Source organism: Oenanthe melanoleuca, chromosome 12 (assembly GCF_029582105.1).
Source record: "Oenanthe melanoleuca isolate GR-GAL-2019-014 chromosome 12, OMel1.0, whole genome shotgun sequence".
Lineage (NCBI taxonomy): Eukaryota > Metazoa > Chordata > Aves > Passeriformes > Muscicapidae > Oenanthe > Oenanthe melanoleuca.
In genome coordinates, this window is record NC_079346.1 from 1,032,384 (window position 1) to 1,048,836 (window position 16,453).

The 16,453-nt window shown below is 51.2% G+C and overlaps 1 protein-coding gene across 3 annotated transcripts; it reads right to left on the bottom strand.

Annotated features, from left to right (window-relative positions):
• Nucleotides 1-2,758: 2,758 nt before the first annotated feature.
• On the bottom strand, nucleotides 2,759-14,610 carry EDEM1 (ER degradation enhancing alpha-mannosidase like protein 1). 3 transcript variants are annotated; one of them, XM_056501607.1, is made up of 12 exons: nucleotides 14,191-14,605; nucleotides 13,401-13,473; nucleotides 11,274-11,377; nucleotides 10,304-10,475; nucleotides 9,063-9,303; nucleotides 8,409-8,583; nucleotides 7,829-7,949; nucleotides 7,276-7,446; nucleotides 6,602-6,675; nucleotides 5,779-5,875; nucleotides 4,923-5,108; nucleotides 2,759-4,060 (listed from the first exon to the last, which is right to left on the bottom strand). In XM_056501607.1, the coding sequence occupies exons 1-12, from the start codon at nucleotides 14,568-14,570 to the stop codon at nucleotides 3,971-3,973; spliced, it is 1,884 nt and encodes a 627-aa protein (XP_056357582.1). In that variant the 5' UTR covers nucleotides 14,571-14,605; the 3' UTR covers nucleotides 2,759-3,970. The 3 variants fall into 3 exon arrangements, with proteins under 3 accessions (XP_056357582.1, XP_056357583.1, XP_056357584.1); XM_056501608.1 differs by having other exon boundaries at nucleotides 9,063-9,246; nucleotides 14,191-14,604; XM_056501609.1 differs by lacking the exons at nucleotides 2,759-4,060; nucleotides 4,923-5,108; nucleotides 6,602-6,675 and having other exon boundaries at nucleotides 5,780-5,875; nucleotides 14,191-14,610.
• Nucleotides 14,611-16,453: the final 1,843 nt, after the last annotated feature.

Here is a 16,453-nt window from a genome sequence, read left to right on the forward strand (position 1 = left end):
TCTAGGAATTCCAAGTGTCCCCTTCCCACTCGGCGATGCTTTGCAGTGATAATCCGGGAAGCTGTAAATCTGTAAATCTGTAAATCATCTGTAAATCATCTGTGAATCTGTAAATCCGTGAATCTGTGAGTCTGTGCTCGCCCCGCAGCCAGGGAGGTTCCAGAGGCGCAGCCAGAGCTCGAACCGCGGCACAAGGGAGGGCTCTGCTGGAAGCAAACCGGAGCTACAGCATCCCACACCTCTGGGCTGCCCTAAAACCGGGCTCAGCCCGCCCAGTTCACTCTAAAAAAGCGAGTTTTTAATCGCAATTTTGGATTTGAAATCTTGTATCACAAGAGATCTTTCTGCACTCCAATATCCCAGGAAAGCAACGATGGCAGAGTGAGGTTTTTTTGAGATAATTTCTTAAATGTGGGCTGGAAAAGCTGCAATCAAAGCTCTCAGTCCCTGTCCAGAGCTGCTCAACCCTCTGGGAGCAGATAAGGCAGCAAGACAAGATAAGGAATGGCACAAACAGCAGGGCAGTGACTCCTGTGGTAAATGTGCAACCACAGGGAAAACACCAGGGCTGGGGTGCTTGCCCCAAAATCACCATTCCAGCCCCTCTACACTCACTTCAGAATTGACACTTACAAGTCTGAGTGCAGCAAAAGTAAAGCAAGGCAAAGATCTCATTATCCAAAATCCAGAGGAACTTTGAAACCACTGCAAAAGTCCCATCACGTCCAAGAGACATTTCCCTGGAACGTGGAGTTTGATCCAGGCCCAGCAAACACCCTGGCAGCTCCAGCAGCCTTTGCACCAGGACTACAAACCAGGAGATAATACTAACTGGAGATAGTGCCAAGAGAGAAAACAAATCCAGGAGGGAAAAGCAGCGAAAGAGAACCCATAAATCCCAGTGGTGGTCAGACAGCTCATCTCCAGTTCCTGTTCCCAACCCACGAGATCTGTCCCTGGGCTGGAGAGACCCTGCAAGGCTCTTGGGGCAGAATTCCCACCTGAGCAGGTTTTTCATGGACTGATTGGACAAAGGATTGGGAATCCCAGCAGGGAGGTCAGGACCTGCTCATGAGACCAGGAACTCCACACTTCACTTACCCCACATCAATCCCACATCAGCTGCCCCCAAATCCTCACGGAGAGAAAGGGGAACAGGGGGAGAAGACAGAGCCCTGATGTTTTGGGGTGGGTTTATCTCCTGCAGGAAGTGTAACTGGGATTCTCCCAGCTCTAACCAGGTGAAATCCCACTGGTGCAGGGACACCCCTACAAGACAAACACACATCCAAGTAGTCAAACACTATTTTTTAATGCAGATTTGCAAAATGCAAGCCAAGCATTGAAAATTCAGGACATTTCATGAAAGCACATTTGGTCCTCTTCCAAGTTTCCTCAGTTAAATACTTCATGGATAAATAACAATTAAGCATACATGGCACTTTTAGTTAGGAAAACCTGATATTGCACATGATACCAAGAAATACAAGAGTCTATTTCAGCAAGTGATTCCAGCACTGTTATCAGTTCCATTTTGATGCCATTGACTTTTGTACAAAAGCTCTCATTTACTGCATAACAGGTGCCCTGTCCTTACAGAGTACAAATGTATCCAAGCAATTTTAGAACAAAGAGAAGAAAAGTTGGCTCCTGAAGGAACACAGAGTCTTTTACCACCAGCCTGCGTGAGGATAAAGAGATTTCTATGGAAAGATGATTGTCACATCACCAGGCAAGAGAAATTCCAAAGCAGCTCCCCAGGGAAGCTGACCATGTTTGGCTGCAAGGCTGCAGTTCCTGCCTGGCTGCTCCCACTCCCAGCCACTTTTCACTATTTCTGGCAATCACAAGGAAAACACAAAGGCAGAACAGTTGTGCAACCTCCTCACAGGGGTGGAATTCTCTCTGGAAAGCTCAGGAATGGATTCTGTGCACAGTCCTGGCTGGGAGCCTCCCTGGGCCCAGGGGTTCAGAAGGCACAAACAGAGTGGCCAGTGTCACATTCAGGGAGCTGGGCTGAGTCAGGGGCAAACCTGGGGCAGGAGAGGCCACCAGAGCACTGAGGTGTGTCTGTCCTGGTGTCCTGTCCTTCCTGGAGTGCTGCCCATCCCCAAACCCTGCCCATCCCCAAATCAACCCTGCTCATCCCAAATCCTGCCCATCCCAAATCCTGCCCATCCCAAATCCTGCCCATCCCCAACTAAACCCTGCCCACCTGGCACTGCCACTTGCTGACTTTGCACAGCCACTGTGGGATGCTGTGCTGGGCTCCCACCCCACTCCTCATCCCAGGGCTGGATGAGCCCAGCTGGCCCAGGAGCAGCATTTGAGAGCCCAGAGCCCTGTGCCTGGGTGGGCAGAAGTGCCCCCAGTCCCTGTGGGCATCTGTCCATCCTCCTGCCCCTCTCACAAACCTCTCCCAGCACCTCTCTGCACCACAACACCTGCAATTCCTGTTTTCCACTGAAACAGACAGCTCAGACACTCCAATAACACCTTTGGCAAAGCCAATTCTACAGGAGCTGGAATCCCAGCTGCCTCAAACACCAAGGCAATTCATTCTATTGCAATATTTTGGGAAATTTTAACCTATTTTCCTCTCCCCCCTCCAACACTTCACCCCTCCAAACACATATAATAAGACTAAGAAGACTTGATTTTTTTTTTTTTTGCCTGAATACAAGATTCAACTGTTGTGGAATAGAAGATTTTACAACAAAGTCCCTGAGGTGCATTAAAAGATTCCAACAATAACCTCTCCAGCACAAACTTCATATTTATTAGAAATGTTTTGAGTTGCAACACGTGGTTTATGAAAACCAATGTTGTTGTAAGAAGGTGAAAATACAGCAGATCAAGTTGCCCTTGTATTTATACCTCAATTTAAAATCATTAACCCAAAAATAACATTCTACTACTTCAACTGTAGTCAAAAATTAGAAGTATATAAGAAATGGGGAACCACTGGGAAAAAAAACAAAACCAACTTGTTATATTTAAATTAATTGTTTTGGCCTCAGTTTGTTGTCATCCCTCAAGCCCTTAACTGCTTTCTTCCTGGAAGTTCATAGATATTCTTCCAGTATCTTAAAAAAAAAACCCCCAAACATCTTTTTTTAAGTGACTTTGGGTTCCACTGTATTTTTTAACCAGCTCATCAGAAATACTTTCCATCTTCCCAAGGAAGTTCAGTTTTCTCTGCTAGAGAAGAGAACTTAAGGCACTAACACATGAATCCTGTCAGGAATGTGAACAGTTTGTTCTTTGTGTACTGTGACACCAGTTCTTAGCAGCATCTCTCCTGAAAAGGCACTAAAACATGGCAACCAAGGAAACTTTGGGAACTTCTGCCTGAGTGGCTTTGCAATTCCCCCTTCCCTCCCAAGAAGGCACCTGGGTTGGTTTGATCACTGGTTTCTGCAGCTCCAGGCTCTCTCAACCCTGCAGCTTCTGTCAGACTCCACCAAAGCTCTGACACCAGCAGCAGTTTTCCCTCCAGGAGCACACAGAGCAGTTTTGTTCCAGCAAACCCAGTGGGTTCCTACCTGAGTAGACCTTAAGGTTGTGTATTGCTAGTCAGAAAAATTCAATAATTCAACTTGGTGTAAAAAATTGCACTTCCCCACTCCTTCCCCACACCCCAGATCATTTCAGATTAAATACCAGACCCTGCTCTAGAGGGACTTTTGTAACACAGCTACAAAGAGGTAGCTAAGTGGCACAGGCCAATTTGCCTTCTTTTTCTTCTAAAATAAATTCAGCCTTCATTTGCAACATTTGTCATAGGAAGTCTTGAAAGAAGAGCTGGGGGTGGCACAGGTTGCCCCAGCTGGGAGCACTGAGCTGCATCTCTGTGTGCAAGGCTGAGCCCAGGGACACGGGGGGGCTCAGGCTGTCAGGGAGCAGCTGCAGGGGGAGGAAGGGCTGCAGGGCAATCCCAAACTCCTCTCAAGTTCCCCTGCAGGGTCCCTCAGATCAGCCCCACCATTCTGTCAATCTGCCTCATGTAGTTGCTCTTCAGGGGCAGCAGGTACCTCCTCTCATCAGGGACTCTGTTACACTGTGGAGAAAATTGAAATGTTTCAAAACTCCAATTCAAACCAGGCAAGCCCATCCCCTCTGCAATCCTTTCAGATCCTCCCAATACAGAAATTTGTACCAAATGACACTTTTTACTCCAACTTGCCCTTGTTCTTTGCAGACTTCCAGCACAAATCCCATAAATGAGCAGCAAGTGTTTCCTCAGTGCAGGCTGCAGCTTCCAAACACACAGCACAGCTTGTTGTGCAACTGAGATTTCCTTCACTATGACAACTGTGAATGTTGAAAATAATGCTCTTTTCTGGAGCTTTGTGGGGAGGAGGGAAGGAACCACACCAGAACCTACCAGCAGAGATTTTAAACATTGTCCTTAACTGCTCCAGTGGAAGGTTCCCTGCCCATGGGGGTGGAATGAGATGCTCTTTAAAGTCCTTTCAACTCAAACCTTTCTGTGATTCTGTGATTAAAACCAGATCTGTTCTGGTTGCTGATGGGCACTGGAGGCACAGCTCTCAGCTGAGGCCTTGCTAAGTCCCCTTACACTCCCAAAACTCAGTGAGGAAGACAAAGCCTGTTTTAGATGTTTGGTTTAGGTGGTTTAGATGACCCTCTGCTGCTCCCTCTGCCCCTGACAGCAACACTGGAGAGTTTTAGGGGCAAAGAAAAGGGCAAGGGAAAAATAATTGGAAGTAAATTAACAAAGAACAAAAAAAATTGCTACTAAATACTTGAAAGGGGACAAGTTTCACCTTCACCAGAATCCCTCACAGGGCAGCTCCTCATGCACTGAGCATTCCTAAGGAAACACCCTGCAGCAGTGCCACTTCCCAGGGCTCTGTGCCCTGCCTGCCCCTCCCCACCCCAGGCGGAGCATTCCTTACATTGGAGCTGAAGTTGGCTGCCTTGAGCTCGGTGGCTTTGCTTTTGTGGCTGCTGTCCCCCTCTGCAGGCAGGATGTCCTCCCACAGGGAGCTCCTGAATCGCTCATCCACAGACACCACGTGGCCCTCAGTAGTGAACATGAACTTATTCCCAGATCTGTGCACTGGATTCTCCTCATCAAACAACTGAGGGAGACATGGGAGAGACAGTCACTGTGGGTGTGCCACATCCTTCATCTCTCACTAACAAGGAGCTGCAAACAGGGTCTCACACTGAGGGATCACACAGAAATGCCTCTGAGTGCTAAATAATGCTGGAGCAAATGGCAATAAATATTCTTAATGCAAGGGATTGATCTGAGCAGTTAGGAGAGGAGAGCAGAAGAAAAACTTCTCACACAACTTAAAGTGCCCTTATTTTTCTAAGCTGCTCTGTGAGGCATTTCTAGGCTGGCACCCACTCAGCCACAGATTTATTTGGTTTTCTGCACTAAAGGAGATTGAGAGCAGGGGCTTAGGCAAAGCCCAAATGCTTTCTCCTTTGAGTGCCAAAGCCCAGCACGGAGGAAGCAGAGGCTGCTCCAGGCAGCAATCAGCCCAGAGCTGACAGCAGCTCCTGCTCCCTCTCCTGCCCAGCCCCTTCCAAAGATCTGCAGCTCTCCAGGCTCAGGAACCACTGCTGGGCAGCTGCCCCACCTCAGAGACTGGGTGAGCTCAGAGAGGAGCTCAGCCTGAATCACCCCAAACACAAACCCCAGAGCCCAGCAGGTTGCCATTAATGATGGCCTGCCCCCAATTAATGAATAATTAATAACCTCCTGCCCCTCCTGTGCCATTTTTGTGCACACACACGTACCAGGTACAAATATTTACAGGTTTCACTGAGAAAGAAGCTCTCCATTCGATCCTCCTTGGTCTTCTCCACCACGTGGTGCAACGTGGCATAGCCACACCTGCAACATTGGACATTGCTTTGGGGTCAGTTCCAGCTGTCCTGCCCTCTAAGTGCTGCCCAGATATTCCTTCTCAGACATTCCTTCATTTCAAAGCATTCCCACTGCCAGGGGTGAAGTTCAAAGGGAGCAATTGTGCTGTGCAAGCACTCACTGCTTATTGGTTCTGGGGTGCTGGGGGTCTGTGATCACCTGAACCCCACTCAGCAGCAATGTCTGACCTGGCCAGTTGTTACACATCTAGAAAATCAACCAATTAATAATAAGGAATAAAAATTCACTGTCTTCCCCCTGAGCCTTGCAAGAAGTTCAGCTGCTCCTATTAAAGTCAGGGCTCACTGCTGCTGCCTTGAACTGGAAGCTGATATCCCACAGCACCTGGCTCAGGGCCACCCCTCAGCTCAGCTGAATGAGCAGAGAAATAACCTTGCAGGATCCCTAGGAAAAATCCCTACTATCTTCAGCAGTTTTTAGCAGCTGATCATCAACAATACATTTTGAAAGGCAGTGATAAAATTGCAAAGGTATAAAGTTGCGACTGGACTATAATTTCATTTTCAGGTGGGAAAGAAAGAAGTGCTCAATAAACAATCATCACTTGTGGCTTTCAAGGAGGGCTGGACTTTCTGGTTTACCTACATGTGGCAGACTGGATTCTATATAATATTTGTATAATAAAATATAGGTATATAGCACTGAGAGAAGAAAAGAACATTGAAGACTGACTTTGCTTTTGTATATTTTTCCAAACTCTGCAGAATATCCATTCCCACATGAAGGTAAAATGGGTTCTTTGTGGCCTAAATAAGGAAGACAGACAAGAGTTAGAGTCAGCAATTCTGAAATCCTGTAAAAATAACACAACAAAGGCCTATTGGTACCAGAGTCTTGTGTATCACAGCAGACTTATCTCTATGGGAGCATGACTTGGATTAGCCAATGCAAGCTTCTCACATTTGCTTCAGTGCAAATCCTAGAAAACCTGTAGTAAATCCAAACTCTCTGATCCCTTCCTTGTAGGCAGAGTTAGTTTAGTTTATTGTATCTGTGCCTGGACACTATTGCAGGAAAAGCTGTTACATTTACTTGAACGATTTTGGTTGAGCAGTCACAAGTCACTGCCTTGTAAAAACCTGCCAGCAGCTTTTAGGAAAGGTTGTTCAGTGTTGTTTTTGCCTGCCTTATAAAAAAGGCAACTTTGGAAGCAAACAGCAGAGCCACAACATTGCTCAACACTGCAGTGCCTGCCCAGACTCCACATGACAAGAGGCAGCTCCAGGGCTGCCAAAATTCAGCTGGCCACATGTCAGGGGAAAAAAGGGAATTTCTGGGGAAAAGGGACTTTCTGAACAGAAGCATTTTGGCCAAGCCATGATGTGCAGCTCAGAGAAGTCCAATACCTGGTAAAGGAGATAAGTGGACTCCACCAGCTCCGGCCTCAGCGGGTAGAAGGGAACATCTGGGGCCTGCAGCTGCCAGTTGTACCTCTCTGGGAGGGCCCCATAGCGTTTCCAAATGGCATAATAGAAGGCATGGAGACAAATGGCATCTTCCACATCTCCTATCAGCACCTGGGCACCAGAGCAGCCAGACACACACACTTAGTGCTGCAAGCCAGCAAAGATGAGAGTGTGGCATCCAATACAACTCTTCTCCCATAAAACACACAGGAAATAACACCCAGAAAGTACTAATGTATTCATTCTCTGCAGTAAAAGCTTCAGCAGAGCCTCACAGCACAGAATACAAATGCTGAGGTTAAAAGAGAGAAGCTGAGTCTCTCAAATCTGGCAGAGAGCAGGCCAGGCCTCCCCACCCTGCTGTGGTACTGCAGACTGAACTGAGCTCTTATCACAGCAGCCAGATGCAAGCCCTGAGGTGGGAGCTCAGCTCAGAGCCCACACTCACTCCCAGCCCAGCACTAGGAAGGCCCTTCCCAGGAGGCAAGCTTACCTGCAGCCCAGGGAAGAAGGCCTGCAGAGAGTCAATCCAGGTGTTCATCAGCTGGCCCGTGTACATGTTGACGTTGACGTACAGGGGAGGGTCCCCCTCCCCCTCATTGCAGGCCTCCCTTCTGCAGGGAACAAGAGCAGCTTGGAAACCTCTGCTGCACAGCACAGCACAGCACACACAACACACTGGTGTGCTGTGACAGGAACCCACACAGCAGCCCTGCTCCCACACAGGGATGTATCCTGTCCTACAGCTCTGCCAGCACAAGCTCTACCAAAAAGTCATGCTAGGCAAGATGTGCCTCAGAAGAACAAAGCAGCCAAATTAGTACATTTCTTTTGCAGTGCCAGATTTTCTCAGCCTTCACATTTATAAATGGGGCAGGAACCAGTTTGGCTTCTCTGCACCCAATCAGTTGCTGAGGAAAGAGGAGACTACCATGGAAATGAGATTTTGATTCTTACAGAAAAAAGCAGAACAGATTTTCTAGAGCATGACACAAAGCACTGTAAACAGATATGTTTCAGATCTTCCAGAGGAGTCACTGCCCAAGGAATTGATGCTGACACGAATCACATACCCTCTCCTCAAGTGGTTCTGAATGTTCTGGTAGGCAGCATTGAACATCTCCAGGTCTTCCTTTTCCCCAAAGAGGATGTAGGACTTCAGCAGGTACTCATAGAATGAATCTGACCCTGCTCCCAGTCCACTCTGCTTTCCAACCCAGTGACCAGTCTGGATATTCACAACATTTCCTTTAGAACAAAGTAAAAGTTTAGTCTGAGGTTGCTGAGTATATCAGAGAAAAACACTCCAGTCAAGATTTGGGAACATTACACATTCAGAAATTCCCAAGGAGGAGGGATCAAAGATGAACATCAGATGAAGTGTTAGTGGTGGATTCATCTGAGGAACACCCACACACATGCAGTTATTTTAAGTACTTTTAGTCATCTGCCAATCTGAATTATATTAATGGGGACACAAATCAGGGCCTTCAATTCCATCCCCCAGTCTTGTGAAAAATTCCATTTGAAAACCTGTGCCCTAAGGAGTCTTTCAGAGACTCCACTTTTCTTAGAAAACCTCAAAGTGCCATTAGCTCAACACAACCCCAGGGAACACAAGGAGAAAGTGACTGAAGAGCTACAGAGGGAGCAGAAGGACAAAGGTGAGGACAGGTGCAGGAAGTGTGGCCTGAAGGCACAGCCTGAGTGCAACAGCCAGACCTTACCCAGCAGTCCAGTGTTATTGCTCCTGAGGCTCCACAGGGCCTTCACAGCTCTCCTGGCCACCCACTCAAAGGTGGAATCTCCAAGCAGCCTGCTGAGGATCCCAAACTCCACCAGCAAGGACCCAGCTCCTGCTGTGCAGGTCTCGTTGTGGCTGTCTGGAGGAACCCCCTTCTTCAGGTTCACCTGGAACAGGGACAGGCAGGCTGCACTCAGCCAGCTGTGCTCACAGCTGCACCTCACCTACAGGAACAAGCCTTCCTGCTAGTTTCTGCACAATGTGGAGCATGGAAAGTGCTCAGAGACACAAAACCAGCACACTGCTGCTTGGGAAGCTTCCCTGTAGAATTCCTGACATTCTTCCATCTTTGTAGCATCATGCTCAAAGTGGGCAAGCCCCATTTTTGTCTTATACTTGCTGACCCTTGCAAACTTCACTTCTTCTTGCTTTCCACTAAACATTCAAGCTTTTCCTTCTTTGCTGCCCCTCAGCTTGTGCTGCTGAAACCAAGAGCTTCCTCAGTGGATGCTCCTCCCCTTCCCCATGGCAGGCAGCCTGAAGGGAAGTTACACCACCCTCAGCTGCTTTACCAAACCCTGAACAGAAGTGAAAATTCACATTTCTACAGCCTGGCAGGTCTGGAGGAAAAGCAGTGCTGCTGTCTCCAGAAATTAAGAGCAGCCAGGCAGGTGCTAATTGCAGTTTTGCAGTTTAGGATTGTTCCAGTAGTAGTGACAGCCTTCTGCTTGCCAACTGCATCTGCTTAAAACAAGAGCACCCAAGAATCCCAGAGTATTGAGTACCCACTGAGCAGTCTTCAGGAAAATGATACATTCCAAGCTCAGTATGATATCAGTATGATAAATATTTCAGAAGAGTTTTATTCTAACAGAATTGTTTTAGTAGCAAGAGAGTCACTTTTCTCAGCTTTACAGTATTCCTTGCTAATGACAGTATTGTGTGACACAGGGCAGGGAATGCTCCAGCCAAAGAGCACAGAAACAAATGACTCCTGACCCACAGGGAAAAATAAACACAGTGAAAAATCAGCCCAGGGAAAACATTTACTGGACAGAAGGAGCAACTTGTACTACCCACGTCACCAAAACTTAGGGCAGTTCACCCTGTGTCACTTTAGAATAACTTAGAGCAGGCTCAGTACCACAAGTGCACATAAAAGGGCACAAAATTCAAGTTGCAGGGCAGGTGAAACACTGCTCTGAGGCTGTTTGTGTCACTCACCCGAGGATAGGGAATGCCAGTTTTGGTGTTCTCAAAGGCTGGCAGCAGCCTCACTGCCAGGTCATGAGCCAAGTGCAGCAGCTCATTGTCATAATCCTTAATGGTCATGTCACCAAAGGGCTGCTTGGAGTCTGTAATGATGATGTGGGCAGACAGCAGGCTCCCCAAAACCCTGTGGGAAAAGGAAAATTCAGATTTTCAGTCTGTTCTGAACCTTGTTATTCACCTAAACCTGGTGTCATGTCTGACACAATTATTACTTTGTGCTCCTCACAGGCACTACACAAAGTGATCTGGTTTTCCTCCATCAGCAGTGAATACATGGAGAAGTCATGCTGTTGTCAGCCACAGTATCCCAAAAGCTGGTCCTGCAAAATTTACTTAACCCAGGAATTCTTGTAACAAGTCTGTTTAGGAGTGAAGATCTCCTTGTCCCTGCAGGTGGCAGGAAGGGTGTGACATAAACTTAGTTCTCAGAAAAAAGAAAGCCTAGCCAAGAGAAGCAGGAATAAACACTGCTTGAGACACTCAGAAAATGAAACCCTTTAAAATCAGAAGTATCTAAACCCACTTCCAAGACAGAAGAGTCTTTTTCATCTGAAATGAAAGTGAAAGTGAGCAGAAGTCCATGAAACAAAAACAAACTAGGGAAAAGCTGTCCCAGGGTTGTTTCCTGGGCCCAGATCTGAGTCTCTGCTGCAAGAGTGACACCAAAAAAGCAGAGACTGCAAGCACAGAGCCAACCTCACTGCTGTCTCCCTGCTCCAGCTCACACAGGACTGATTAAAATTGTTTCCAATATGAAAGGATGGAATATTTTCATAGAAGATTAAGAAACAGATTAGTTGAGGAGCAATTTAGGGAATAAAGCCTGCTAAAATCCTCCTAATCAATGATTTCACTTTGAATTACACCCACCAAGTCTTTAACCCTGTTACTGCTTTAAAGACAGGAACTCAGCACCACATACCTGATTGTTGCCTCAAAAACTTGGACTGTTGAGTCCTTGTCAAATGAAACTGTGTCAATCACCAACTTCACTGCCTTCTGGAATTCTGAGGAGTTTCCCATTACCTTTTACAGAAAAACAAAGCTAGTTTGTACAACTGCTGCTTCAGAAGAGGGTTGGGGAAGAGAATGGCAAGGTCACATCCTAGGCCAGCAGTCAGATTTAGCACACTGAGTGTTCAAACTGCCTGAACTATCAGTCCAAGAGTTAAGTTTAGCTTAAAGCATAACACAACTTGCAGAACAATAAAGTTTGATTTAATGTTTATTTGACCAAAGACCAGTCCAACCTTTCAGGCTCCTGACCCAACACTGCACACCCAGGAGTTCCCCTGTGCCTGCTTCCTACAGGTCTAACCTAGGAATATGGAAGGAAAACACAGGTTCCTGCTTGCCTGAGCTCATGAAAAGGCTGGGACATACCTGAACTTTTAACCCAAGCAGCAGGTGCCAGCTGTCCCCACTGCCCAGACCCAGTGGGGAAGCATCATGGGTTTGATCTGAGCAATGAGGAGCAGAACAGGCTTCCCCCATGCAGCAGTTCTGAAACTCAAGAGACTTTAGCAACCAGAACATTTACATTTGAGAAAAGTTAAGCACTGAAGGAGGACAGGAAGGCACTGTTATCAGCCACGTAGCACAGATCCCAAACTTCTCTCTCAGAAAGCATTTCCCTCACTTCTGCTTTCAGTTCTGCTCAGAGCTGCCCTGCTCAAGCAGCTCCTCACCAGTGCTACAGTCCCAGGGTAGAATGGGAAGGGTTTTACACCCCAAAGAGCCCAAACCACCTTCTGCACCAGAGGAGATCCACATCCCCCATGGCTCCAGCATATCACTGAGCCCTGACACTCCAGAAGGCACAAAACCTGCAGAGATGAGAGTAATGAAATCTACTGGGGTCTCTGAAAATGCCCAAGCAGGGAGCTCTTCCTCATGACCCCACACCCTGTGCTGCACAAAACTGAGCTGCTCCTCACATTATCTTCCAGTTTTATCAGATGCAGGTGAGAAGCAGCTTTACAGGTTTCCCCCTCCTTCCTTTCAGCACTCTTCACACAGATCCCTGTGTCAGTCAGGCCCCTCTACCAAGTGAAACAAGCTCTTGCAGCTGCTGTGCACACAATGAACCCTCCTCCTGACAGACCTCCCTGCAAATCCCAGCAGTTCCAGTTCAAATCCACCCACCCTGAGCACCAGGGATGGCACATCCCAAAGAGATCTCATCTGAACCTTGGGGAGGAGCCCCAAAACTTCCTCTGTCTCTTCTGGAAATCTCTGCTGACATCTCCAACTACTCTCATGCTGTTACCCCCATGGGCCGCTGCTGGGTTGTGATCCAGCTGTTAGCTCGTGATCCAGCTGTTTGCAGCACCTGGGCAAGCCCTGGGGAGCACCCCCAGCCAGGGCAGTGACCCAGGGTGACCAGGGCAGTGTCCCAGGGTGGCCAGGGCAGTGACCCAGGGTGGCCAGGGCAGTGTCCCAGGGTGACCAGGGCAGTGACCCAGGGTGACCAGGGCAGTGTCCCAGGGTGACCAGGGCAGTCCCAAGGTGACCAGGGCAGTCCCAAGGTGACCAGGGCAGTGTCCCAGGGTGGCCAGGGCAGTGTCCCAGGGTGGCCAGGGCAGTGACCCAGGGTGACCAGGGCAGTCCCAGGGTGACCAGGGCAGTCCCTGGGTGGCCAGGGCAGTGACCCAGGGTGACCAGGGCAGTGACCCAGGGTGACCAGGGCAGTCCCTGGGTGGCCAGGGCAGTGACCCAGGGTGACCAGGGCAGTGACCCAGGGTGACCAGGGCAGTCCCTGGGTGGCCAGGGCAGTGACCCAGGGTGACCAGGGCAGTCCCAGGGTGGCCAGGGCAGTGACCCAGGGTGGCCAGGGCAGTGACCCAGGGTGGCCAGGGCAGTCCCTGGGTGGCCAGGGCAGTCCCAGGGTGACCAGGGCAGTGACCCAGGGTGGCCAGGGCAGTCCCAGGGTGACCAGGGCAGTCCCAGGGTGACCAGGGCAGTGTCCCAGGGTGACCAGGGCAGTCCCAAGGTGACCAGGGCAGTGTCCCAGGGTGGCCAGGGCAGTGTCCCCATGCCAAGGACTCACCGCCAGCGTGTCCAGCGCGTCGATCAGCGTCAGGGAGTAGTTCCCCAGCACATCATTTATGTTCAGGTTGGAGCTGGAAGAGCAGAATCACACAATTGTTAAGGATGGAAGAGATCTGTGCAGATCATCCAGTCCAACCTCCTGTCCAGGCAGGGTCACCTGGAGCAGGTGACACAGGAATGTGTCCAGGCAGGTTTGGAATGACTCCAAAGGGGGAGGCTCCGTGATTCCTTTAGCAACTGTTCCACAGTTCTGCCCCACTATGGAAAGAAATTCATTCCAGTACCCAAAGGGAGACTACAGGAAATATGGAGAGGGACTGGAGTGACAGGAAAAAGGGAAATGCCTTCAGACTTAAGGAGAATAGGTTTATATTGGATATTAACAGGAATTGTTCCCTGGCAGGGTGGGCAGCCCTGGCACAGGCTGCCCAGAGCCTTGGATCCTGGCAGTGCCCAAGGCCGGGCTGGAGCAGCTGGGACAGTGGGAGGTGTCCCTGCCATGGCAGAGGTGGCACTGGGTGGGATTTAAGGTCCCTCCCAACCCAAACCATTGCACGATTCATACCGAGGTGGAACTTGAACTTTAGCTCATGGCCTGCACCAACTGTCCTGTGGCTGGGCAGCACCGGGAGGAGGCCGGGCCCAGCCTGAGCCGAACGAGACACAAACAGGGACCGATGCGAGCCGGGGGCCCCCAGCACACACCCACCCACCCACCCATCCATCCATCCATCCACCCACCCACCCATCCACCCATCCATCCCTCCCTCCCTCCCCGCCTCACTCACGGGTCGCGGCGGTCGGGCCCGCGGCCCCGGCAGTGCAGCGGGTCCAGCTCGTCGCGGGGGAAGGCGTGCTCCATGTAGCTGTCGTAGCCGAACACGAACATGCCCCGGGCCGCGTCCCGCAGCCGCGCCCGCAGCTGCGGCGGGAAGGCGCCGCTGTAGCGCCGCTCGTACTCATCGCCGCCCGCCGCCGCTCCCCACAGGCGGGGCCCGCGCCCCGCCGCGCCCGCGGGCGGCCCGGGCAGCGCGGGGGGCCGCGGGCCGGGGCAGGGCAGGCGCGGGTGCAGGCAGAGCCCGCGGGCCAGCGCGGGCAGCAGCGCCAGCAGCGCCTGCAGCCCGAGCCGCAGCAGCAGCAGCCCCAGCACCACCGACCGCCATCGCATGGCCGCCCGCGCATAGCGCAGCGGCGCCGCCCGCGCCCGCCGCGGCCCCTTTAAGAGCGGAAGGGAAACACGGGCCGGGTGCGGCGCAGAGCCCGCCCGCGCCGCGCTGCTATTGGCGGGGCCGGCGGGGAGGCGGCAGCTGCCGCCGGCCATAGGGCGGGCGGTGTGTCACTCACGGGCAGCGCCCGGCGGCGTTAAAGGGGCGGGGCGGCGCGGGGCTGTCGTGGCACGGCTCGGGCGCAGCGGCGGGGCGGGGCCGGACAGCGGCGCGGCCTCCCCGGGCAGGGCGGATCCGGTACCGGGCCCAGCCCCTGCCCCGAGCCGGTACCGGGCCCTGCCCCACCATCGGGCCCTGCCCCGAGCCGGTACCGGGCCCAGCCCCTGCCCCGAGCCGGTACCGGGCCCTGCCCCGCCATCGGGCCCTGCCCCGAGCCGGTACCGGGCCCAGCCCCACTGCGCTCCGGGCTGCGGCACAGCGGCTGCAGGGCTGGGAAAGGCCCCAGGGCTGCCGGTGACAGCGGCTGGAGAGCTGGAGTGATTCCTCCATGGAAAGGGACACAGCAGGAATTTCCCCACGTAAAGGGTGGTCAGGGATTTGAAGTGCCCAGGGAGGTTCGGATCCCCATCCCTGGAGGTGTCCGAGGAATTCCGGGATGTGGCGCTCAGAGCTCTAGGTGGGGACAGGGGAGGATCGGGCACAGCCTGGACTCTGATCCTGGCGTTTTTCCAAGGGTTCTGTGACACGCGTGAGCCGGAGCCGCTGCAGCCCCGGAACACGGCGGGGCAGGAGCCCCGGGCAAGGCAGGAGACCCGGGCAAGGCAGGAGCCCCGGGCGGGGCAGGAGACCCGGGCGGGGCAGGAGACCCGGGCAGGGCAGGAGCCCCGGGCGGGGCAGGAGCCCCGGGCGGGGCAGGAGCCCCCGGGCAGGGCAGGAGACCCGGGCGGGGCAGGAGCCCCGGAACACGGCGGGGCAGGAGCCCCGGGCGGGGCAGGAGCCGCGTTCCCGGGAATTGCCGGGAGGAGCCAGGCCATGCTCCAGCATCGTGGGGGACACGGACACAGGGATTTGCACCCACAGTGACACAAGGAGACAACAAGGGACAGGCATCAGGTGTGACCGCAGCCCTGGGGGCTCGGGGACAGCTGCGGCTCAGAAATAGAAGAGCTGCCAAGTGCCAGGTGTGGATGTGAGAGTGAGCACACTCCAGCAGTACTGGTGAAACCAAACCTCTTGAAGATAAGCAAAAGAACAGAAAGAAACCACAGCTGGGGGAGTTAAAGAGGAAACCCAGCTCTGAGCTACTCCAGCAAGCTCAACAGCATCCCAGTGTCTGGCTGAGAACAGGAACTTGTCACTGAACTGAGCTGCCCTTTCACCAAAGTGCCTGATTGTTACCAGGAAATGGGACACAATATGAAAAATGCCTACATGGGAAAAAAAAAATAAAGGACTTATTATGCACAGGCAGAACCAGACAATGATCTGTCTTCAGCCTGTAGTTTAGAAGTCAGATCTTTGTTTTCCAATTACTGCAACAGAAACAGTAGAATGAATAAATCCAAACAAAGTATCACAACTCAGGGGTCCAGTCTGACTTTTGGATGCTGACTTTGGACAAAGTTCTCTAGCCTGAACAATCAGTTCCCTTCCTCAGTCTGCACAATTCATGGATCTTTTAAATGTTACTCAAACCAAGAAAGGAATTAATTATTGATCCTAAAAAGAGGAAAATTCCTTCTTTTTGCAAACACTGCAAATCCACACCCCAAGTTAACACAATTACACAAAAGCACCTTAACAGTTTACTTACTCTTTTGACTGTTGTGAGAATCAAGTTTAGCTTTAAATTTCACACACCACAACTTTTTCTTCCTCTATTCAC